The 22757-nt window shown below is 44.2% G+C and overlaps 1 protein-coding gene across 1 annotated transcript in view; it reads right to left on the bottom strand.

Moving 5' to 3' along the window:
* The window catches only part of ACOXL (acyl-CoA oxidase like), a 364932-nt gene that overhangs the window by 153554 nt on the left and 188621 nt on the right, over positions 1-22757 (bottom strand). Inside the window, 1 exon segment of the mRNA XM_065891630.1 lies at positions 18150-18303. Within this exon segment, the coding sequence (XP_065747702.1) occupies positions 18150-18303 (154 nt within the window).

The raw sequence follows: 22757 nt of genomic DNA, 5'->3' as shown, positions 1-22757 counted from the left end.
AAACAGGCTTTCTCCCCCCCCCAAACAAATTGAGGGTAACTTTTGTTAATTTGAAGAAGAAAAAGACAAAAATCAATCTTATCTTATTGGTTAAAGGAGGGTCAATGGAAAATAGACCAGCCAGGAGGGACTGGGTCTTAGGGTTGCATTAATTTTATACCGATGTTTCTCTGCCACCCTGAATGGGAAAAACCCCACATATATGGGCGGTTGGTGTGTGAGAGACTCACTGCACCCTTTCCTGTGACAGCCGTGATTGGGGTGGGGTCTTCTGAGAGCCCAGCTGATGATGGATGTTTTGATGGAGGTGATGACAAGTTGTCCTGCCCTGTCCTGTGTGTTTTGGGGTGACCCTGCACTCTCAGGGCTTATGAACTGGGGGGAGTGGGTAGGAAGGAATTCTTTCGTGGGTCCCATAACCAAATATACACTGAGGGTCTCACATTGCAGGCACTATGCCACACACTGCGAACCACAGACACGTCCTGTCCTCAGGAGAGAGACAGGCATTGGTCAGGTAGACAAATGAAACAGGTAATTTAGGGCTTCCTTGGTGGTGCAGTGGTTGAGACTCCGCCTGCCTATGCACGGGACACGGGTTCGTGCCCCGGTGCAGGAAGATCCCACATGCCGCGGAGCGGCTGGGCCCGTGAACCATGGCCGCTGAGCCTGCGCGTCTGGAGCCTGTGCTCCGCAACGGGAGAGGCCACAACAGTGAGAGGCCTGCGTACCGCAAAAAAACGAACAAACAAACAAAAAAACAGGTAATTTAAACATCTGTGGTAAGTGCAGAAAAGACAAGATCTGAGCTCCATGAGGAAAGAATAAACAAGAAAGACCTCTTCTAATCCAGATGCCAGAGAAAGTTTTCAGGGCTTAACTCGGAACCGTAAAGAAGAGAAATGGAGACAGCGTGATCCAGATGAGAGACAGCGTGTGCAAACACGCTGTGGCCGAGAAGGAGCACAGAATGTTCAGGACTGGAAAGAAGGCTGGGTTGGAGGTGATGAGTCAGAAGAGCAGCCCAAAGGTAAGGTTGGAAACAGGCAGCAAGTGACTTGGGACCTCAAAAGGCATTTGGGGGATTCATTTTATGTTAGTTAAGGTGCAAAGTCATAAGATAATTTTAACCTTTGGAGTAAGATGACTTGTGATTTTAAAAGACAGTTCTAGGACTTCCCTCATGGCGCAGTGGTTAAGAATCCGCCTGCCAGTGCAGGGGACACAGGTTCAAGCCCTGGTCCAGGAAGATGCCACATGCCGCAGAGCAACAAAGCCCATGTGCCACAACTACTGAGCCCGCGTGCCGCAACTACTGAAGCCCGTGTGCCTAGAGCCTGTGCTCTGCAACAAGAGAAGCCACTGCAATGAGAAGCCCACGCACCGCAACGAAGAGTAGCCCCCGCTTGCCGCAAGTAGAGAAAAGCCCACGCACAGCAACGAAGACCCAATGCAGCCAAATAAATAAATAAATAAAAGACAGCTCTAGCTGCTGAGTGATCACAGCCCACAGGAGGCGAGAGAGAAGGGGCTGGACTAGTTGGTTAAGATGGGAGACCTGGGTGGCCTGGAGTCAGAGGGAGAAGGGGTTGAACGGGGTTGGGTGCGTGCATGAGAAAGAGAAAGTCCAGGCCACATGAATGGCAGGTGTGTGGTGTGGTATTTACCGAGTCGGAGCATCTTGGCAGAGGAGTATGTTTGCGTGGAAAGATCAAACGTTCATATCTGTAAATGTTAGATGTGAGAATCGGAGAGACATCCAAGTGGCCTGGCCAAAATGAAGGTGAGATACAAGATTCTGCAGATGCAAAAAGAGGTCTGGGATGAAGATATAGAGTCCTAACTATGTAAGTCTTCAAAACCAGTGGAAGGGACAGAATTACCAAGTGCATAACTACACAGGGAAGAGAGGACCCAGGCTCATGATATGGAAAATGCCAACATTCTGAGGTCAGGCAGAGGAAAACTGGCAGAGAAAACTAAGAAGACATAAAAGCAGAACGAAAGTTGAGAGCATAGTGTCCTGAAAGCTTGGGAGAAGGGTGCATCCAGGAGGGAGGGGTCAACCACGATGAATGATCCTGGGAGCTCAGGTAGGTGAGGACCCAGAAGGATCCTTTGGGCTGAGCCTCAGGGAATCAATGCCGACTGGCCCAAAACAGTTTAAGTAGCATGGAGGAGGGGAAGCCAGATTTGCTTGGGACATCTGTCACTGGCAATATGGCAGATGAGGTAGCCTTTAACAGAAACTAAGTCTCCAGTAGAAACCACTGAAAAGATGCTTGATGGAATATTTTTGAAAAATCATTTTGATGTATATCAAAGTGGTAAAGAGAAATACTCAGAGGCCGAACTCAGAGCATGAGTCCAAAGTGGGGAGCAGGTGTTGAGGCCAGGTAAGAAGTTATATAAAGACATGTGTATAAATGTGGTCCTCTGGAAAACAATGCCTACCAAGGGCCAAGTGAGAAAACGCCATCCCTCACTTAAGAAGATATTGAGGAAATTTGCTAGTCTCAGCTCTGGCTGTGAGTGGAGGGGAAGAAACATCTCTGCTGAGAATTTTTACCATGGTCTGCATTCCTATGACTCTGGGGCCAGAATCCATACGACGCCCTGAAAGCTCCAAGCAGAGGAGCTAGTTCAAAGTGAGCTGAAGTCCCCAGGCATCTGGCAGAGGTAAATGCAGGTCCTTTCTAGCCTGAAAGAACTACCAAGACAAAGTTCCAAAATTCATGGGCTCAAGAAAAAAAAATCACAAAAAGCAAGGGAAAGTAAAGGACAATCAGAAGAGATAGATAACAATCAACAGAATCAGAACTGTAGAGGTAACAGATATTAATATTAGATTACTACACCAAGAAGGAGATAAAATAAGAACATGAAGAGAGAGTCTTCAAAATAACAAGGGCCTAAAATTTTTCAAAATTGTCAAGTGACACAAGTCCATGTATTTAGCAATCCCAAACGACCCCAAATAGGAAAAATTAAAAACAAATCATACCTAGATACATTATAGTGAAACCGTAGGTCACCAAAAATAAAATAAAGTATATTAAAAGGAGCAGAGAGAAAAATGACAATTACTGATTCCTCAGCACCAAGGGAATCAAGAGTAATAGTAAAAACTTTAAGTGCTGAGAGAAAATAACTGTCAACCATGAATTCTATCCTTAACAGTACTTAGCCTTTCAAGACTGAGGATGAAATAAAGACACATTCAGACAAAGAAAAATTAGGTTTACTGCCACAGAACCACACTCTTCTGAAGAAAGTACTCCATGAACAAGGAAAATGAAGAGATGCAAGAAGGAATTGTGAGCAAAGAAATTGGTTTAATGTGGTAGTTCTAGAGAAACCCTGATTCTATATAATAATAAATATGATGGCTAATGCATGGGATTAAAAACCGTAGGACTAAAGTAATGGATAATAATACTGTAGAAGGTGGAGCTAGTGATTAGGGAAAGCAATCAAAGCTCTCATATTGTTGGGAGAATGGAAAAATAATAATTAATTTTAGACTTTGTATGTTAAATGTACATACTCCAACTGCTAGAGTGACCACAAAATGAACATAATAGAATGAAAAGCGGAAGAGAGAAGAATGGAAAGAGGAAAAAAACAATAAATCTGAAAGAAAGTGCGAAGCCTAAACAAGCAGAGATAAAACACAACCAAAGAAAGCAAGGCATAAGATGGAAGAAATGAATACAAATATATCAGCAATGACAATAAATATCTAGACTACACAGATAAAAATGAGGTTGTCGGACTTCCCTGGTGGCGTACTGGTTAAGAATCCGCTTGCCAGTGCAGAAAACACGGGTTCGAGCCCTGGTCCAGGAAGATCCCACATGTCACGGAGCAACTAAGTCCGTGCGCCCCAACTACTGAGCCTGCGCTCTAGAGCCTGCGTGCCACAACTACTGAGCCTGCAGGTCACAACTACTGAAGCCCACGTGCCTACAGCCCATGCTCTGCAACAAGAGACGCCACCACAATGAGAAGTCTGCACACCACAACGAAGAGTAGCCCTGCTCACCGCAACCAGAGAAAGCCCATGTGCAGCAACAAAGACCCAACTCAGCCAAAAATAAAATAAATAAATAGATTTATTATTTTTTTTAATGAGGCTGTCAGAACAAATTAAATAAAAACCAGGTAAGTGTTATTGATAAGAAACATAAATGCAACATGCTAACACACGCTAATGTAAAAGGATCTAACAAATACCAACTAAATGGAAGCTTTTGTTCTTATACTAATATTGGACAAAATACATTTTAAGACATTACTAGAGCTAAAGAGAGTCACTACAGGAGGACCCAAGATTCACTACACTAGGAACATAGAACAGTTCTAAATTTGTAAACATCTACTAACACGACTTGAAAAGAGTGAGATCAAAATTGATAGAAACACAAGGAGACACCGACAAATCTACCATCAACAGTGGGAGATTTTAGTCCACTCAATAACTGATAAATCAGACAGACTAAAACTTCAGTAAGAACAGGGAATACTGGAATAATGCCACTAATAAGCTTGATCTATTGGTCACATTTAAAACCCTGCAGCTCATTACAGAATGCATCTTGAAGTTCACATGGAAACTGTCCATGCTCTAGGTCACAAAGTAGGTGATAATAAATTTCAAAAAAATCTGTATCACACTGGCCATTTTCTCTGACTACAATGGAATTAAGTGAAAACACCAACATAATAATTATTTTTATTATGACAACAAAAATAAGAACAGTCACTAAAAAGAAGGCAGTATGTACAGTGGTTATACTTTGTAGCCAAACTGCCTGGGTTTGAATCTTGGTTCTGTTAACTCAGGATCTGTGTGATCTTGGGCAAATTGCTTAAACTCTCTGTGCCTCATTTTTCACATACGTAATATTGGGGTCATAACAGTCCTACTTTGTAAGGTTGTTGTGAAGATTATATAAGTTGAGCAATGTAAAATGTGAAGACTGGTGCCTGACACATAGTAAGAATGCAACAAAGTTTGGCTATTATTATTTTTAAATACTAGACATTAGGAAATTAAAAAAAACATACTCAGCTAATTCGTGGGTCAAGTAAGTCATGATGGACGTTAACATATGCTTAGAATTGATAAACAGAAACTTTTACATATCAAATCATGGTTGATCAGCCAAAGCAGTATTTACCAAAAAGTTATAAATTTAAATGTTATTAAAGTTATAATACATAATTAAAGTTATAATATTTAATATAATATATAACTATAATATATAACTAAAGTTATAGATATATATATATCTATATATATATAATAGATATATATAGATATATATAGATCTATTTATAATAGAATTGGAGAGATGGCAAAAATTAATGAGATAACATGCAAGTTAAGGTAATAGAACAAGAGCAAAAAAGCAAATAAACACAAAGAGAATAGGAGGAAATAAATAACGAAGACAAAAAGCAATGAAATGGAAATCCCAGATATAATCTGGAGAGGAACAACAGAACCAAAAGTTTATTATTTGAAAAAAAAAAAGAAAGCAGATCAAGAGAAAAAGGGGTGGGGAAAACAAACAATATTAGGAGTGGAAAAGGGAGCATAACTACAGATACTGTAGAGATAAAAAGATAAGAGGGTATTATGAACTTTATGCCAATAAACTCTAAAAAGAAGAAGAAATGGACAAATTAGTAGGCAAATATAAATTACCAAAACAGACTCAAGAAGAAATAGAAGACAACCACTAAAGAAAGAGAACCAATCATTTTAAATGTCTAAGAAAGGAACTATGAGACCTACATGGCTTTACTGACATTTGTATGAAATATGCAAGGAACAGATCATTCCATTTTATACAAACTCTTTGAGAGAACAGAAAAAAAAGAAACACTCCCTCCCCAAGTCATTTAATAGGGGTGTTATAACTTTGATATCCAAATTAGACAAGGGCAGAACTAGGAAGGAATAACACAGGACAGCCTCTCTCATGATCACAGATGGAAAAATCCTAAATGAGTATCAGCAGACAGAATCAACAGTGAATTAAACACACACACACACACCATGACTAAGTTGTATTTATTCCTAAACCCAAGATTTATTAAACATTAGAAAATATGTTATTGTAAATTCACCACATAAACAGATTAAAGGAGGAAAAGTTGTGATTATCTCAGTGAAATAAAGGAATGTAAATAATTCCATACAATTTAGATCCATTCATAATTTTAAAACCAAACGAAAAACACGAGTACACACACAAACACACAAAAGCCTCTTCATAAACTAAGGGTAAAACATACCTGCCTTACCATGATAAAGAGTATCAGCAGAATAGCCACACCAGTAACATCCTTAACGGTGAAAAAGTAAGCACATGCCCGTTAAAGTCAAGAATAAAATACAGGTGCCCATTATCAACCACTTCTCTAACCATTGCATTGTATGGGAAGCTCTGGCCACTTCAATGATATGACAAAGAAATGAATGCCAATAACTGTAAAGGAAGAAACAAGCTATCACTTTTCACAGGGAATATGATTATGATCATAGGAAATGCAAAAGAACCACAAACAGATTATCAGAATTGTTATGACAGCTTAACAAGGTCATTGGATATAAGATCCATCTACAAAAATTCAACTCCATTTCTATACACCAGCCTGAAAGGATTAGTTAAGAAATATTTTAAAAGCTATCATATGTACTATAACAGACATCTGCCCAGCTACTATCTGAGAACTGTCTTACCACCCGTACACGTGGGGCATCAGCAGCCATGTTCATGATCTGTGACCCCATTCCCTAACCAAACATGTCTGAGTTGGGAAGGACACCAACTCCAGCTGAGCCAGGGATTCAGCACTGAATCTATGAGACACCATCTCAGAGAGTAGCTAGAATGGAGAAATTATAAACTCCACAGCCAAAGGGCAGCCACATATGCAGAGGAGCATGGAGAATGGACAGACACCAGAAAAACAAAGCCTGAGACTATACCCCCAAGGGAAGGAGAAACCAAGAGCAGAACTGCCTCTACTCTAGACTCCTTCCAAGTTCCTGGTCCCCATGAGACCTGGATTCCAGAACACATCTCTCTCTCTCTTAAGATATATTCTCCTTTCTTACTTGAGCAAGTTTGTAATGGGTCTCTCTTACTTGCATCCAAAAGAATCTTAACTGAGATGATCACAAATTCAGAAGTCAACTTGTGAAGCTTCATTTTCTCCCCCATTCATATTTCCTTGATGTGATAGAGTGAATCCTTCTGAGGAGTTATGAACCCTCTCAAGGGAGGGAAAAATGAGAATACAGTAGATTCAAAATTTGGCAAATTGGCCCAGGATGGATGCCAGCTCTATCCACATATGTCTGGATGTTATCCATCGCATATAAAATTTATAATTGCCTTCTTTACGCCCTTAAGAAGTTTGGGCTGAGATCTTCAAAGGAATGTTGCCAATTAAACGGATCGTCCTTGGGTCACTTTAGTAATCTCTCTTTTCTTTACCAGTGATGAGGGTCAGTTTTACTACCTGCTACCTCCAACTTTAATTTGCTTGACAAGATAAGACCTGTGAACATAAGACACTCACAAATATGACATGTGGATGTTCTCACTAGGAGATGATTTTTTTCCAGCGACCAGAGGCTAACAATAAAACACAGAGGCTTGTTTACAAATTGTGGATAATGTTAAATGAGATTATCATGGGACCCAGGGGCCAGAAACAAAGTTATCCTCTCCCTCCCCCAGAAAAAAAGCAAGGTCCAGAATTAGGGATAAAAGGCTAGGATTTAGAAAAACTGAATTAGAACCCCTGTCCCCAACTTTCACTAGATCTGGAGAAATAGCATGTACCTCTGGTCTTAATTCCTCCACCCATGTGGACAATTATCCCCACTCATAGGACTGCTGGAGGATTAAAGGCGGCCACAACTACACAGGTCCTGGCATTTTACCTAGCAGGGACTCAGGAATGTCAGGGAGTCAGGAGTGGAAACCTCTTTTGAACAATTAGAGCCAAGTCCTCTAATCTTGGAGCAAGATTCTTTCAAAATTGAGAAATAATGAACCATCATAAAGTGTTTTTTACTGTGCTGTCTTTCTAAATCCCTACAATCAGAAAGAGACAGCAGAGATGAGCAGAGCCTAGGACTTAATCTGGAGCCCCAGAATTGGGATTCTTCTTGAAGGCTCTCAGTGTGTCCAGAGAAAGGGGTCTTTGGTCTATGAAATGGAAAGGGAGGGAGTTGGTCAGAGACTCGTTGGTGCCCTAGAAAAATCAGGCTGGAGCTGAGCAAAGGGTCTGGCTGATTAAGCTGTTACAGTAACCACTGAGACGGCCCTTCTATTGAGGTCAACACTTGGGCCTCAGCCAGTCCCTTCTTAGGAGGTTTGCCAGATCAGGCTCTGGATCCTTTCCGAGTATGGGCTGAACCCTTTCTACCCTGCTACCCAGTTACTTGGTGTTATGCCTTAATTTCCCCCTACCCTGCCCACATATGCATTCCTAGCCAGCTGGACCCATGACCCTCAGACTTAGAATCTTCCACCAGCACCACTAGCTACAAATGGTCTAGGCACAAGCCAGGATTTTTCTTGGCTCTGTTTCTCCTTATGAAATTGGATGGGGAACAAAATGGTATCTGCCATGTTAGGCTGACCTACTGATCTGTTTTGAGAGATACATGTCTAGGGGATTGCTGTGAAGAGCTGAGCCTTTAAACAAACACTATCTATTGTATTCCAGGGAATAGCAAATCTGCAGCATCCAGGATGGAGGGAGGCCCTCGAATGACAGTCCTTCTTGTACCTGCCTGCCTGCCTGTCTCCCTGCACTTAGCCCGCCTTGTCTGGTGCCCACTTTGCCTTCTAGAAGAGCTTCAAGTCCTCCTTGGGGTTGGGAACTGCCCCCCTGAGCTCTTGGATTTTTGAGTTTCGCTTTTCTGGTTCTTCTGGCTCTTGTTTGGTCACCAGCACTCCTAGCTGTCTGCATTTGGAGACCACATATCCTTCCTAGTCTGCAGCACCGCAGGAAACCAGGAACCACATGGGAGAGTCGACCAGCAGAAGCAGGCTCCTTCACGAGTAGAGTGAGGGCTTGAGCTTCAGCACATGGACTTCGTGTCATCTCTTTGGGATTCTCAGAGTTCTGTTTTGCTTATTTCAGGCCTTGGCTGTGTTCCAAGAAATGGCTGATGCCAGATAAACGAGGTGGTGGTGCATCTCCCCGGGGATCTAGTCTTGGGATGAAGTCTACTGAATAACCACGGGGCTCAGCATCACACCACTTTTTCTTCTTTAATTTATAAACACTTGTAATTGTTTCAGTGTTCTCTTGTGCAATCTTTAAAATATAATGATTCTGTCATTGTCCAGCTGGATTATATCTCCAAACAGCAAACAGCAGCTCCCTGTCTGACATGAAAGGAACAGTCGACGTGTGTTTGCTGATAACCTTATCATCATGTTGGGTCAGAGGTATCTTCTAAGACTTTATCTTGCTCCAATTTTGTCCACGTATTTCTTTACGCTGCTTCGGCCAGTTCTGCTCTCCTGTGTGGCATTCGGGGATACACTGAGGAGGAGCGGAGCAGCCGGGGGATGGAGATGAGAAGGCGCCCACGGAGGGGCCCTAATGGAGGGGGGCCTAAAGTCCTGCAGTGGAGACTGATTCTGAGGACCCAGTGAGCCCAGGGGTGGCGTCTTTCAGTGTTGGACGGCACAGCCCCAGGCCATCCAGGCACAGGTAACACTCAAGGCCCAAGGGATACTGTAGAAGGTCGCTGTGAAGAATTTGGCTGTGCAGGGCCAAGGGGGGCAGCGGGGGCTGCAGCTCTACGGGGCTGCGGGCGGCCCGCAGTGGGGACCACGCAGCCTGTGCTGCCCCGGGCCTGCCTCTGCAGATGCTGACGCTTTGGAGTCTGATTTGCTGAGAATCTGACTTGCCTCCAGGGTCCAAGGCTGCACCCTGAAGAGCCCCAGGCAGGCAGCTCCCAGGCAGGTAGAATGTGTCAGCGTCGGGGACGGGGAGAGGAGAAGGGGAGAGAGTTGGGACCCTTCACTGGAATCACATCCAGGAAGAAGGAAGAGGAGAATCAAGTATTTACTGAGCGCCTACCATGCGCTAGGCTTTAAGAGAGAAGGAAACTGAGACTCCCAGGGGTAAGGCCCAAGGTCACAGCGTCCTGACCTTGAGATTCCACCCCTTCCGTGACGAGGTGCCCCCGCACCACTCAGAATGCCCTCTCCATGACACGGTCCGGCATGAATCAGAAATGGAATCCAGGGTTCTCTTTCCCACTCCTCACTCAGCCGATTGTAGGAAATTCAATCTGGGTTTGCTTGGGTGTGGAGAAAAGAGGCCATGTGCAAGTTCAGTTAAATATCAACAGCCTGAAAATTTGGTTGACCCCATCAATCCTTTTTTTAAAAAAAAAAAAAGTTATTTATTTATTTATTTTTGGCTGTGTTAGGTCTTCATTGCTGCCCACGGTTTCCTCTAGTTGTGGTGAGCAGGGGCTACTCTTCGTTGCGGTGTGCGGGGTTCTCATTGCGCGGCTTCTCTTGTTGCGGAGCACGGGATCTAGGCGCCCGGGCTTCAGTAGTTGTGGTGCACGGGCTCAGTAGTTGTGGCGCACAGGCTTAGTTGCTCGCGGCATGTAGGATCTTCCCAAACCAGGGCTCGAAACCGTGTCCCCTGGATTGGCAGGCAGATTCTTAACCACTGCACCACTAGGGAAGTCCAGACCCCATCAATCCTTAAAGGAAAAAGGTGGGAAGCAAAGGAAGCAGCGGAACTGAGTCACGTGACTCCTCCGATCCGGCAGAGTCTGTTCTCCGCGTTCCCACCAGACAGGTGAAGGGTTTTCAACACGTCCAAACCAAGCTGGTGGATTCTCCACTTACACGCGGAGGTTAGAAGCCACAACGCAGACCAGACCAAGTGTAAGCACGGGAAAGGTACACGGCTGCACCAGGAACACGCGCTGCCCCCGCCAGCTCCCGTTCCAGCCCCTCCCTGACTCACTAAGGAGGTTTGGGATCATTGAGCCACATCTCACCGCACTTCCCTCAGCTCCACAACAGAGGGAAAGGGCAGGGAATCACCTCAGAGGGTCTGGGAGGAAAAGAAGGGTCTGGACCTGCCAGCCAACCTCCATCCTGCTCATCTCTGCCTTTTAATTGGGGTATTTGCATTTAACATGTTTAATATGGTTAGGTTTACATCTGCCATCTGGAGGTTTGTTTTCTGTTTGAACAATCTCTTTATTCTCCCATATTTCCTCTTTTTCTGCCTTCTTTTGGATAAACTTAGTACCGTTATAATTCCATTCTAACTCTTTGGTGGGCTACCTGGCTACAAGTTTTGGTTTTATTATTTTAGTAGACGCTTTAGGATTTATAGTATACATCTGCAACTTATCACAGTCTACTTCCAGGTAGGTCATCCTGCAGCACTTCATTTACAGTACAAGAACCTTGCAATAGCACACTTCTTTTTCTCCTCTTCTGGCCTTGCTGTTCTTACTATCATACATTTTTACTTTTACATAAGTTATACACCTCACACTATGTTGTTATGATTTTTGTTTTAAGAGATTTAAATACTAAAAAAATTTTATATATTGACACATTTAGTTACTATTGATATTTTTGGCGCTTTTCATTCCTTTGTGCAAACCCATACTTCTATCCAATATTATTTTCCTTCTGCATGAAGAATTTCCTTTAATATTTCTTAGAGTAAAAGCCTGTTGGTGATAAGTCCCCTCAACTTTTGCAGGTCTGAAAATGTCTTTATTATGCCTTCTTTTTTTTGGAAACGTAATTTTGCTGAGTATAGAGCTTTAGATTCTTTTTCTTTTTAGTACTTTAAAAATGTTGCTCCAGTGTTTTCTTGCTTGCATTTTTTCCAATGAGAAATCTGTCCTCCTTACCTTTGGTCTTTTATACATAACATTTCTTTTTTTCTCATTTGTGAGTCTTCAGGTATTCCGGACTGGCTGGTGGGAAAATGTACTATTCCCAGCCCCGTGTGAGCACCAGATACTGTTCCCTCTAATCTTTTTTTTTTTTTAATAAATTTTATTTATTTATTTTTGGCTGCATTGGGTCTTCGTTGCTGTGTGGGCTTTCTCTAGTTGCAGCGAGCAGGGGGCTACTCTTCCTTGCAGTGTGCAGGCTTCTCACTGCTGTGGCTTCTCTTGTGGAGCACGGGCTCTGGAGCACCCAGGCTTCAGTAGATGTGGCTCGTGGGCTCAGTAGTTTCGGTGTGCAGTAGCTGTGGTGCACGGGCTTAGTTGCTCCGCGGCATGTGGGATCTTCCCAGACCAGGGCTTGAACCCATGTCCCCTGCATTGGCAGGTGGATTCTTAACCACTGTGCCACCAGGGAAGTCCCTGTTCTCTCTAATCCTTTTGGGTGATTCTTTCCGCAGCCTCGAGTGGTTTCCTCACACTTATGCAATAGCCAGTGTCAACAGAATGATCGCAGGGGACTGGCTGTAGGTCTCTGAGTTCTGTCCGGTTCTTTATCCTGTGAATTCTAGATGTGTGGGTCTCCCTGGAGTCTCAGCTCCATGGGCTCTGCCTTGGTTTCCCCTCGTGAGGCATGGCATGGGAACACCTGCACGGCAGTAAACAGGGGCAACTGTAGGGCTCATCTGGTTGATTTCCTCTCTCTCAGAGATCACTGTCCCTCACTGCCTGACGTCCAGCATCTCGCCAACTGTTTAGTTCATACATATTGTCCATTTTTTAAGCTGCTTCAGTCAGGAGGGTATATCTGCTTGTCTGTTACTCCAACTTTGTCAGAAACAAAAGTCTACTAATGCTCATTTGACTGAAACCTTGGGGCCTCCCAGTTGCATGCGGTGTACAGTGTGCACCCCTCACATGTCCTGGCCCTCAAGACAGGGAATATGTACCTAGTACACTGCTCCACACATAGAAAGAACTTAGAAACACTTAACAGTGACTCTTAACCAACAGTCATTAAGGCAACGGAGTGACTGCATGAACATGAATTATGAAAGTTCCAACCAGTGTTCCTTTGAGAATCTGATTTTGGAAAAAATTTTCTTGTTTTGCATGAAATCTCATTGATCCCAGGCTTTATGCACAAAACGTGACAGACTTCGCTGAAAAGGTAGAGAGAGTTAGAAAATATTTAAGCTGGGAAACAAAGGAGTTAAAAGACGGAAATATAGTTCAATTCCAAAGTTCACTTCTGTTTGTACTCTGTGTATATATCCACTTCACTGCTAAGGGCTACTCCTGCAACATTCAGGGAAGGCAGTGATTGCCAAGGCTCTTGCAGAAACAGCCAACCTAAGACTTTCTCATGACTTCCTGACACAGAGTGATGATGTTATTCAAATCGACCACCAAGTGCTATGGAAACACTGATTTATGAAGAGAAAAACTCTCAGAATCCAAAAGTTTCCATGGAACAGATTAAGAGCAGCAATGCTGGGATCGTGAACTCTCGCCTGGTCCAAACGCTGGAGGCTGCTGTTCAATGAGTCTTCCCCTCAGATCCAAGACGAGGCAGCAGCCAGCAAGAACTGATCATTTTCTATTAGTGTCTGTGCTTAGGAGATAGTTAAAGGCCTTTATCTCTTTCCCACTTCCAGATACATAATCTTAAATCCTAAAGGGCCAAATTAGTAGCGTTCCGGTGAAAACGGAATTATCAGATTTGGGTCTTAGCAGAAGCCACCCCACAGACTGAGCTAGAAAATATTTTCCCCTGAAAGCCCAGCTTCTTTTTATCACTGTGGACACACTCTGCTGAGGTGCAGCTCTCAACTCTATATAGCAAGGTCCTTTTTTGATCTGTGAGTCCAGGCTGCGTTGTGAAAATTACAGGCTATGACCCACTAGCAGGTCATGAAATCAGCTTAATGCATCATGACTAGCTTCTCTTAAAATGACATAAATTTAAAAGAAAATACTAGAGCACTAGATCACAATAGTGAGATGAGTACTGTTTCATAAAATTTATCTTTTCAATTTTGTGTATATGTGTTTGTAAATATGGGGTGGTACTGAAAGTGTACCCTTTTCTATAGGTCACGGTCAAAAGAATTTGAAAGCCAGTAGTCCTGCAACTATTAAGATTCCGTGTTCAACTCCTGGCAGAAGTGGGAACTAGTATAACCTTTGGTGACAATACAAATATCATTTAAATAATTGATCTCAAGGAAATAATCACAGGTATGTGGGAAAAAAGTTTGCTACTAAAATGTTGTCTATAGTGTCATTTGTAATAAAGAAAAATTTGACATACACTAAAGAATTAGTTGAATAAAGTATGGTGCATCTACATGATAAATGGTACCAGCCGTCAAAACTTCACTGCAAAGAACTGATCGGAAGGGGTATCCATATCAGCTCGTAGATGAAAAGGAGAGGTTATAAACTTTTAAACACATACGTACACAATGCATAGAACGCATATAGTGCAAATGATAGCAGTCATCCTGGGGAAAGTATAATTGTGGGATTTATTTACTTTCTCCTTTGTGTCTTTGTAGTTTCAAGAATTTCTGCGATGGATATCACCACTTCTGTAATTGGTGAAAATAATACAAGAATGTGATTTCAAATATGCTTTCCTCGGCAGAGAAGCTGCCTTCCACAGACATTGCTCACTTCAGGCAATAGTAACAAACATGAAAGTTAGCAGTCCAGAGAAACGGGATTTAAACAGGGTGTGTGTTTAAAGTAGAGGCAAAACTTAGGTGCCAGATTAGTCACATCTTGATAAATTGTACAATGATTTTCCATCCCAGCCCTCTTCTCAAGTCCCTGTTTCCTAAACTACTCTACAAATGAGCCATCAGGATGGGTCTGTACAGGCTTTAGAGCCGGCTTCTGCACCTGAGTAGCCTCAAGGCAATGCCCGTGTTCTTTGTCTCCAAATACTTAACAATAGAGTCAGATGTTTAAATAAAATATTCAAGGTAAGAAGTAGTAATGAAGCAAGGCAAGACCAAAGGGGCCAAGTTTTGTGGATTAATCTTAACTTCTAAGGGTAAGAAAGAAAAACGGAGGCACAGGGCAGTCGTTTATTTAGTCGGTCCATCTGTCCATCAGTCCATCTGTCTGATGGACATCAGTCTGTCTATCAGTCTATCATTCAGTCTGTTTAGTCAGTCAACAGCTGCTTACTGATACTCCCCACTATAGTCAGAAGTAGGGCTGTGGTGATCAAAGACTTGGTCTCTGCCCTTTTGCAATAGGGAAGAACAAATCTGACTCCATATTGGATCTGTTCTTTCACTTTAACCTTTGTATTCTATTGCTTTTGCTACAAGTTAAGAACGTTGCTTACAGCCTGAAAATATACAGGAGAGCCCATTCGCAAGGCTCTGACCTTTAAAGGTATAACACTTTCCCACTCAAATAAGAGATAAGAAGTTGCAGAACAGAGAATAACATTTGTCTTGTGGAAGGTTTACAGGAACTTCGTGACCTGACCTACAAGGACAGCTGCAAGAACAAAGGATTCTGACACCAAGAAGTCTGCAACAACTAACCACACCCCCTCCCATTTTAGTATAAAAGAAGCCTGAATTCTAACTCAGGTAAGATGGTTCTTTGGGACACAAGTCCACCACCTTCTTGGTCTGCTGGCTTTCTGAATAAAGTTGCCATTCCTCCCTTGCACCTTCACCTGAACCCAGCCCATGCCTGTCCCAGTGTCTCTAGATGCGCCACACACCCCCACACCTTCACCTGTGTGCAGGTATCCCTTTATCCAGCAGGTCCTCAGACCCCCATCTCGAAGCCTCTCGTTCATCCTCTAAATTGCTAAAATGACACTGCTCAAGGACTGCCCCCCGCCCCCCTCCAGATGTCACTGAGCCCTCCCAGCCCCAGCTGCTGCATAGGACCTGCCATACCAGTCTGGGTTCTGTATCCATCTTTACGATGGCAAGCAAAACAGACCATGTGGTATTTTTTTTTTCTCCAAATCCCCAGGGTAAGCACACCATAAAGATGTCAGCTGCTGCTTCCTGGGTTCATCTATGAAGCATTTTATGATCATCATTTTGCATAACTTAACCCTCACAACCACTACAAAGGAGAGTTTATCCTCATTTTATATATGGGGAAAATGAGGCATAGTGAAGGGAAAAACTTTCCTGTGGTCATACCCAGGGTTGCTGGCTTCAAACTCAGTAAATGTGTGTTGAAATACATTTTTTTGAAGCAAGACCTACTTAGACCTACGGGCCATGAAAGAGGTGGTTTTCAGTACCATCTCGGGAGCTCCCAGACATTTACACTTCACTCCTGGAGACCTCCTGCCTGCACAAGATGTGGTGTTTGTAAATATAACTTAGAACAATTAGAAGACGCTCATGCTTTTCTTTCAACAAATATTTATGTCTCTACAAATAGCCTTGGGCTAGGTGTTGGGTGGATGTGGGGGTGGAGAGGAGAAGGGAAGGAACAGAAATGGAAATCAGGGCCCTCTGCATCCATTGCTGAGGAGCTCCTGGGAAGCAAAGCCTCATGAGGCAGCAGTGCCCGGTGGGATTACAGGCCTGGCATCCAGCCTGGAAGAGCAGCCCTCCACGGTCAGGTTCTTTTCCATAATATGGTGGGTGAAGGGGTCATTTCTGCACTGCCGGTCGGTGCTTGGCAACGAAGGAGGGCAAGAGCGGGCAGGGCCACTGGATGGATGGAAACCAGCCCCTTCGCAGGGGCCTCACACGTGTCAGGTCACTTAAGGTCATTATAAGCCATCGCCCCAGCTGCCTCAGAGGACCTATACTCCCGGTCCAGCTGCGCCCCAGCGCCAGCTGTCACTTCATTCCCTATTCTCCTTCTTTTCCAGGCGGACCCGACATCATTCCCACTGGAAAAGCAAACATGTCCCCCACCATCACAGACACGGTACGCACGTCTGACCAACCAAGGTCCTCTTCGCCACGTGCACATCCTTACTCAGCCACCGTGAGAGAAGCGAGCACGGTGACTCTCAGATGAAAGGACTCAGGAGGCTCCCAGTCCCATCCTCACCGTTCATGTGGGAGAAACCTTGGGCTCTGCCGGTGGTGAAGGCCCAGCCCCTCCTCGCCCCTCCATGGACCCCGACTCTGCTGCTCTGAGGCCGGGCTCTCCAGAAACGCATCCTCCCCTTTTATTCTCTACAACCACCCTGGACTTGCCCTTGACCCCTTCTCACTGAGGCTAAAATTCTTCAGCCTCCCCTTCAGGTTCAGAGCTGCTGTTGTTAGGCAAATACTCAGTCAAGTTCAAGATGGAATTCAGGCCCAAGGTCCAAGAGGGGCTCCCTCCTCCCTGCTCTTCCTGCAGGGCCTGCTTCTGGCCCACAGGACGATGAGGCAGTGTGGTCCCTGGGGGTCACCCACACAGCGCTGTCATCTGGGGCTGAACCTCAGATGCCATCAGAGCTGATGTCTGCAGCCGTGCAATGCCACCGAGTCACAGGTCCACAACCACACATCCCCCACATCCTGTCCTCAGAGACCCCACTTGGGTCCCCTTTCTGACCAGCGCTGGGCTCCCACAGGGATGCAGAGACTCTGGCATCCTGCATCCCGCAGGCGCCTCCACTCTCAGGATTGTAGAGGAATAGAGCACAGATCCCAGCTGTCCTCAGACTGCCCTCGACTCTGCAAAGATTCATACTGGGGTTTCTCATACCTCACACCCATCACTGCTCAATATGGTCTGAGGCTTGGGCCGGGGACACTCTATACACTCTCTAAATGGTTGGCATATCCCCATTTGCCTCCTTCCCAGGGTAGAAACCCCTGGGGTCACTCCTGCCTTCTCCCCAAGGGATTTAAACACTGGAGCAGAGCTTTGATCATCTGACCCCCACTGGCCCTTTCCTATACTCTCAACAACCACCACCACCAAGTTTCATGACATTTACCGCGGGCCTCCACGGGCCAAGCATTTTACAAGCATGGTCTGCATCAGTCCTCGCAGCATCCAAGAAGGTGGACATGCACAGGTGACAAAATTAAGTAATGCATCCAGGGTCACAAGGGCAGGGGGGAATTCCACCTGGTTCCAAATCCCACTGGCCACACGGTCAGCCCCCACACGTGTAACTACGCAGACCCTGCAGGACTGGGGGCCCGCGGGGGCTCACCAGGCCTCCAGTGCACTCTCGGCAGTCCTGCAGGCAGCCAATGTTCTCCCAGGTACTGTAGGCCTTCAGCCCCGCCACCAGCACCTGCAGCGGGCGACTGCTGACAAGCTCCTAACCTCGGAAAATGTCCTCGTCCAGAAGGATGCCGGCATACCTGCGAGACAATCAGAGACCTGTGATGGATGCAGTAGTGCCCCCAGCACATGCGCTCATAAGGGATATTGCTCTTATAATGTCTTTGTCTGGGTTTTGGTTTCGGGGTGCTCCTAAAATTCATTTTTCCTTTTCTTTTCTGAAAGAGTTTGTGTAAAATCAGTATGTTTTCTTTTCTTACATATTTGGTTGATTTAACCAGTAATGCCAGACAAAGCTATTCAGGTTTTCTGTGTCTTTCTGTGACACTTTTGGTACTATGTATCTTTCAAGAAATTTGTCAATTTCATATGTTGTCAAATATATTGGCATTACATTGACATTACATCAATAACAACAATAACAATGATATTTGATTTTATTTATCCTTTCAATGTCTGTAGGATCTATAGTGATGCCTTCTCTTTTATTCTAGATACTGATAATTTGTGTCTTTTTCTGGATCATTCTAGCTAAAGATCTTTCAATTTTATTTATTGAAACAAAAAAACAGTTTTGGGCTTAATTATTTTTTTTCCATTCTTTGACCATTTCTTATTTCATTGATTTCTGCTCTCATTTTTATTGTTCACTCTACTTTCTTTGTGCTTAACTTGTTCCTCTTTTTCTAGCTTCTTAAACTAGAAATTTACACCACTGGCTTTAGCCTTTTCTTCTTTTCTAATGTAAGCATTTAAAGGTATACGCTCTTCTCTGAGCACTGCATTAGTTGCTTACCACAAACTTTGATATGTTGTGCTTCATTTTATTCTAAATATTTTCTAATTTCCCTGTGATTTCTTCTTTGACCTATGAATTATGTGTGTTCTTTAGTTTCCTAATATGTAAAGATTATTCCAGATATTTTTCTGTTATTTATTCTTAATTTAATTTCATTCTAATCAGAGAACATATTTTGTATGATTTCAATCATTATAAATCCACATGGTCTGTCTTGATAAATGTTCTATGTGCACTTCAAAAGAATGTGTATTCTGGGGAGCTTCAAGATGGCAGAGGAGTAAGACGCGGAGATCACCTTCCTCCTCTCAAATACATCAGAAATACATCTACAAGTGGAACAACGCATACAGAACACCTACAGAACACTGGCAGAAGACCTCAGACCTCCCAAAAGGCAAGAAACTCCCCACGTACCTGGGTAGGGCAAAAGAAAAAAGAAAAAACAGAGACAAAGAATAGGGATGGGACCTGCACCAGTGGGAGGGAGCTGTGAAGGAGGAGAGGTTTCCACACACTAGGAAGCCCCTTCGCAGGCGGAGACTGTGGGAGGCGGAGTGGGGAGCTTCGGGGCCACGGAGGAGAGCACAGCAACAGGGGTGCGGAGGGCAAAGCGGAGAGATTCCCGCACAGAGAATCGGTGCCGACCAGCACTCAGCAGCCCGAGAGACTTGTCTGCTCACTCGCCGGGGCGGGCGGGGCTGGGAGCTGAGGCTCGGGCTTCTTCGGTCAGAGCGCAGGGAGAGGACTGGGGTTGGCGGTGTGAACACAACCTGCAGGGGGTTAATGCACCACGGCTAGCCGGGAGGGAGCCCGAGAAAAAGTCTGGACCTGCTGAAGAAGCAAGAGACTTTTTCTTCCCTCTTTGTTTCCTGGTGCACGAGGAGAGGGGATTAAGAGCGCTGCTTAAAGGAGCTCCAGAGACGGGCGCGAGCCGCGGCTATTAGCGCAGACCCCAGAGCCGGGCATGAGACGCTAAGACTGCTGCTGCTGCCGCCACCAAGAAGCCTGTGTGCGCGCACAGGTCACTCTCCACACCTCCCTTCCGGGGAGCCTGTGCAGCCCGCCACTGCCAGGGTCCCAGGATCCAGGGACAACTTCCCCGGGAGAACGCACGGCGCGCCTCAGGCTGGTGCAACTTCACACCGGCCTCTGCCGCCGCAGGCTCAACCCGCACTCCGTGCCCCTCCCTGCCCCCGGCCTGAGTGGGCCAGAGCCCCCCGAATCAGCGGCTCCTTTAACCCCGTCCTTTCTGAGCGAAGAACAGACGCCCTCAGGCGACCTACATGCAGAGACGGGGCCAAATCCAAAGCTGAGCCCCTGGGAGCTGTGCAAACAAAGAAGAGAAAGGGAAATCTCCCCCAGCAGCCTCAGAAGCAACGGATTAAATCTCCACAATCAACCTGATGTACCCTGCATCTGTGGAATACCTGAACAGACAACGAATCATCCCAAATTGAGGAGGTGGACTTTGGGGGCAACGATATATTTTTCTTTTCGCTTTTACTCTTTCTGTGAGTGTGTATGTGTATGCTTCTGTGTGAGATTTTGTCTGTATAGCTTTGCTTTTACCATTTGTCCAACAGTTCTATCAGTCCGTTTTTCTTACTTCTTTTTTATACTATAGTTTTTAGCACTTCTTATCATTGGTGGATTTGTTTTTTGGTTTGGTTGCTCTATTCTTTCCTCCTTTCTTTCTTTTTCTTTACTTTTAAAATTTTTAAAATAATTATTTTTTATTTTAACAACTTTTATTTTATTTTTTCTTCCTTTCTTTCTCTGTCTCTCTCTCTCTCTCTCTCTCCCTCTCCCTCCCTCCCTCCCTCCCTCCCTCCCTCTCTCTTTCTCTCTCATTCTTTCTTTCTTTATTTCTGCCTTTTATTCTGAGCCATGTGGATGACAGGCTCTTGGTGCTTCAGCCAGGCATCAGGGCTGTGCCTCTGAGGTGGGAGAGCCAAGTTCAGAACATTGATCCACAACAGACCTCCCAGCTCCACGTAATATCAAACGGCAAAAATCTCCCAGAGATCTCCATCTCAATGCCAAGCCCCAGCTCCACTCAACGACCAGAAAGCTACAGTGCTGGACACCCTATGCCAAATAACTAGCAAGACAGGAACACAACCCAACGCATTAGCAGACAGGCTGCGTAAAATCATAATAAGGCCACAGACACCCCAAAACACACCACCAGACGTGCACCTGCCCACCAGAAAGACAGGATCCAGCCTCATCCACCAGAACACAGGCACTAGGCCCCTCCACCAGGAAGCCTACACAACCCACTGAACCAACCTTAGCCACTGGGGGCAGACACCAAAAACAATAGGAACTATGAACGTGCAGCCTGCAAAAAGGAGACCCCAAACATAGTAAGCTAAGCAAAATGAGAAGACAGAGAAGCACACAGCAGATGAAGGAGCAAGGTAAAAACCCACCAGACCTAACAAATGAGGAAAAAATAGGCAGTCTACCTGAAAAAGAATTCAGAATAATGATAGTAAAGATGATCCAAAATCTTGGAAATAGAATGGAGAAAATAAAACAAATGTTTAACCAGGACCTAGAAGAACTAAATACCAAACTAACAGTGATGAACAACACAATAAACGAAATTAAACATTCTCTAGAAGGGATTAATAGCAGAATAACTGAGGCAGAAGAACGGATAAGTGACGTGGAACATAAAATAGTGGAAATAACTACTGCAGAGCAGAATAAAGAAAAAAGAATAAAAAGAACTGAGGACAGTCTCAGAGACCTCTGGGACAACATTAAACGCACCAACATTCGAATTATAAGGGTCCCAGAAGAAGAAGAGAAAAAGAAAGGGACTGAGAAAACATTTGAAGAGATTATAGTTGAAAACCTCCCTAATCTGGGAAAGGATATAGTTAATCAAGACCAGGAAGCACAGAAAGTCCCATACAGGATAAATCCAAGGAGAAACACGCCAAGACACATATTAATCAAACTATCAAAAATTAAATACAAAGAAAAAACATTAAAAGCTGCAAGGGAAAAACAACAAATAACACACAAGGGAATCCCCATAAGGTTAACAGCTGATCTTTCAGCAGAAGCTCTGCAAGCCAGGACAGAGTGGCAGGACATATTTAAAGAGATGAAGGGGCAAAACCTACAACCAAGATTACTCTACCCAAAAAGGATCTCATTCAGATTAGATGGAGAAATTAAAACCTTACAGACAAGCAAAAGCCAAGAGAATTCAGCACCACCAAACCAGCTTTACAACAAATGCTAAAGGAACTTCTCTAGGCAGGAAACACAAGAGAAGGAAAAGACCTGCAATAACAAATCCAAAACAATTAAGAAAATGGTAATAGGAACATACATATCAATAACTACCTTAAGTGTAATTGGATTAAATGCTCCAACCAAAAGACATAGACTGGCTGAATGGATACAATAACAAGACCCATATATATGCTGTCTACAAGAGACCCACTTCAGACCTAGGGACACATACAGACTGAAAGTAAGGGGATGGAAAAAGATATTCCAAGCAAATGGAAATCAAAAGAAAGCTGGAGTAGCAATTCTTATATCAGACAAAATAGATTTTAAAATAAAGACTATTACAAGAGACAAAGAAGGACACTACATAATGAACAAGGGGTCAATCCAAGAAGAAGATATAACAATTGTAAATATTTATGCATCCAACATAGGAGCAACTCAATACATAAGGCAAATAGTAACAGCCATAAAAAG

This window comes from Phocoena phocoena, chromosome 14 (assembly GCF_963924675.1).
Source record: "Phocoena phocoena chromosome 14, mPhoPho1.1, whole genome shotgun sequence".
NCBI classification, from domain to species: Eukaryota; Metazoa; Chordata; class Mammalia; order Artiodactyla; family Phocoenidae; genus Phocoena; species Phocoena phocoena.
Note: the sequence above shows the minus strand (reverse complement) of the source record. Positions and strands in the feature narration are given on the sequence as shown.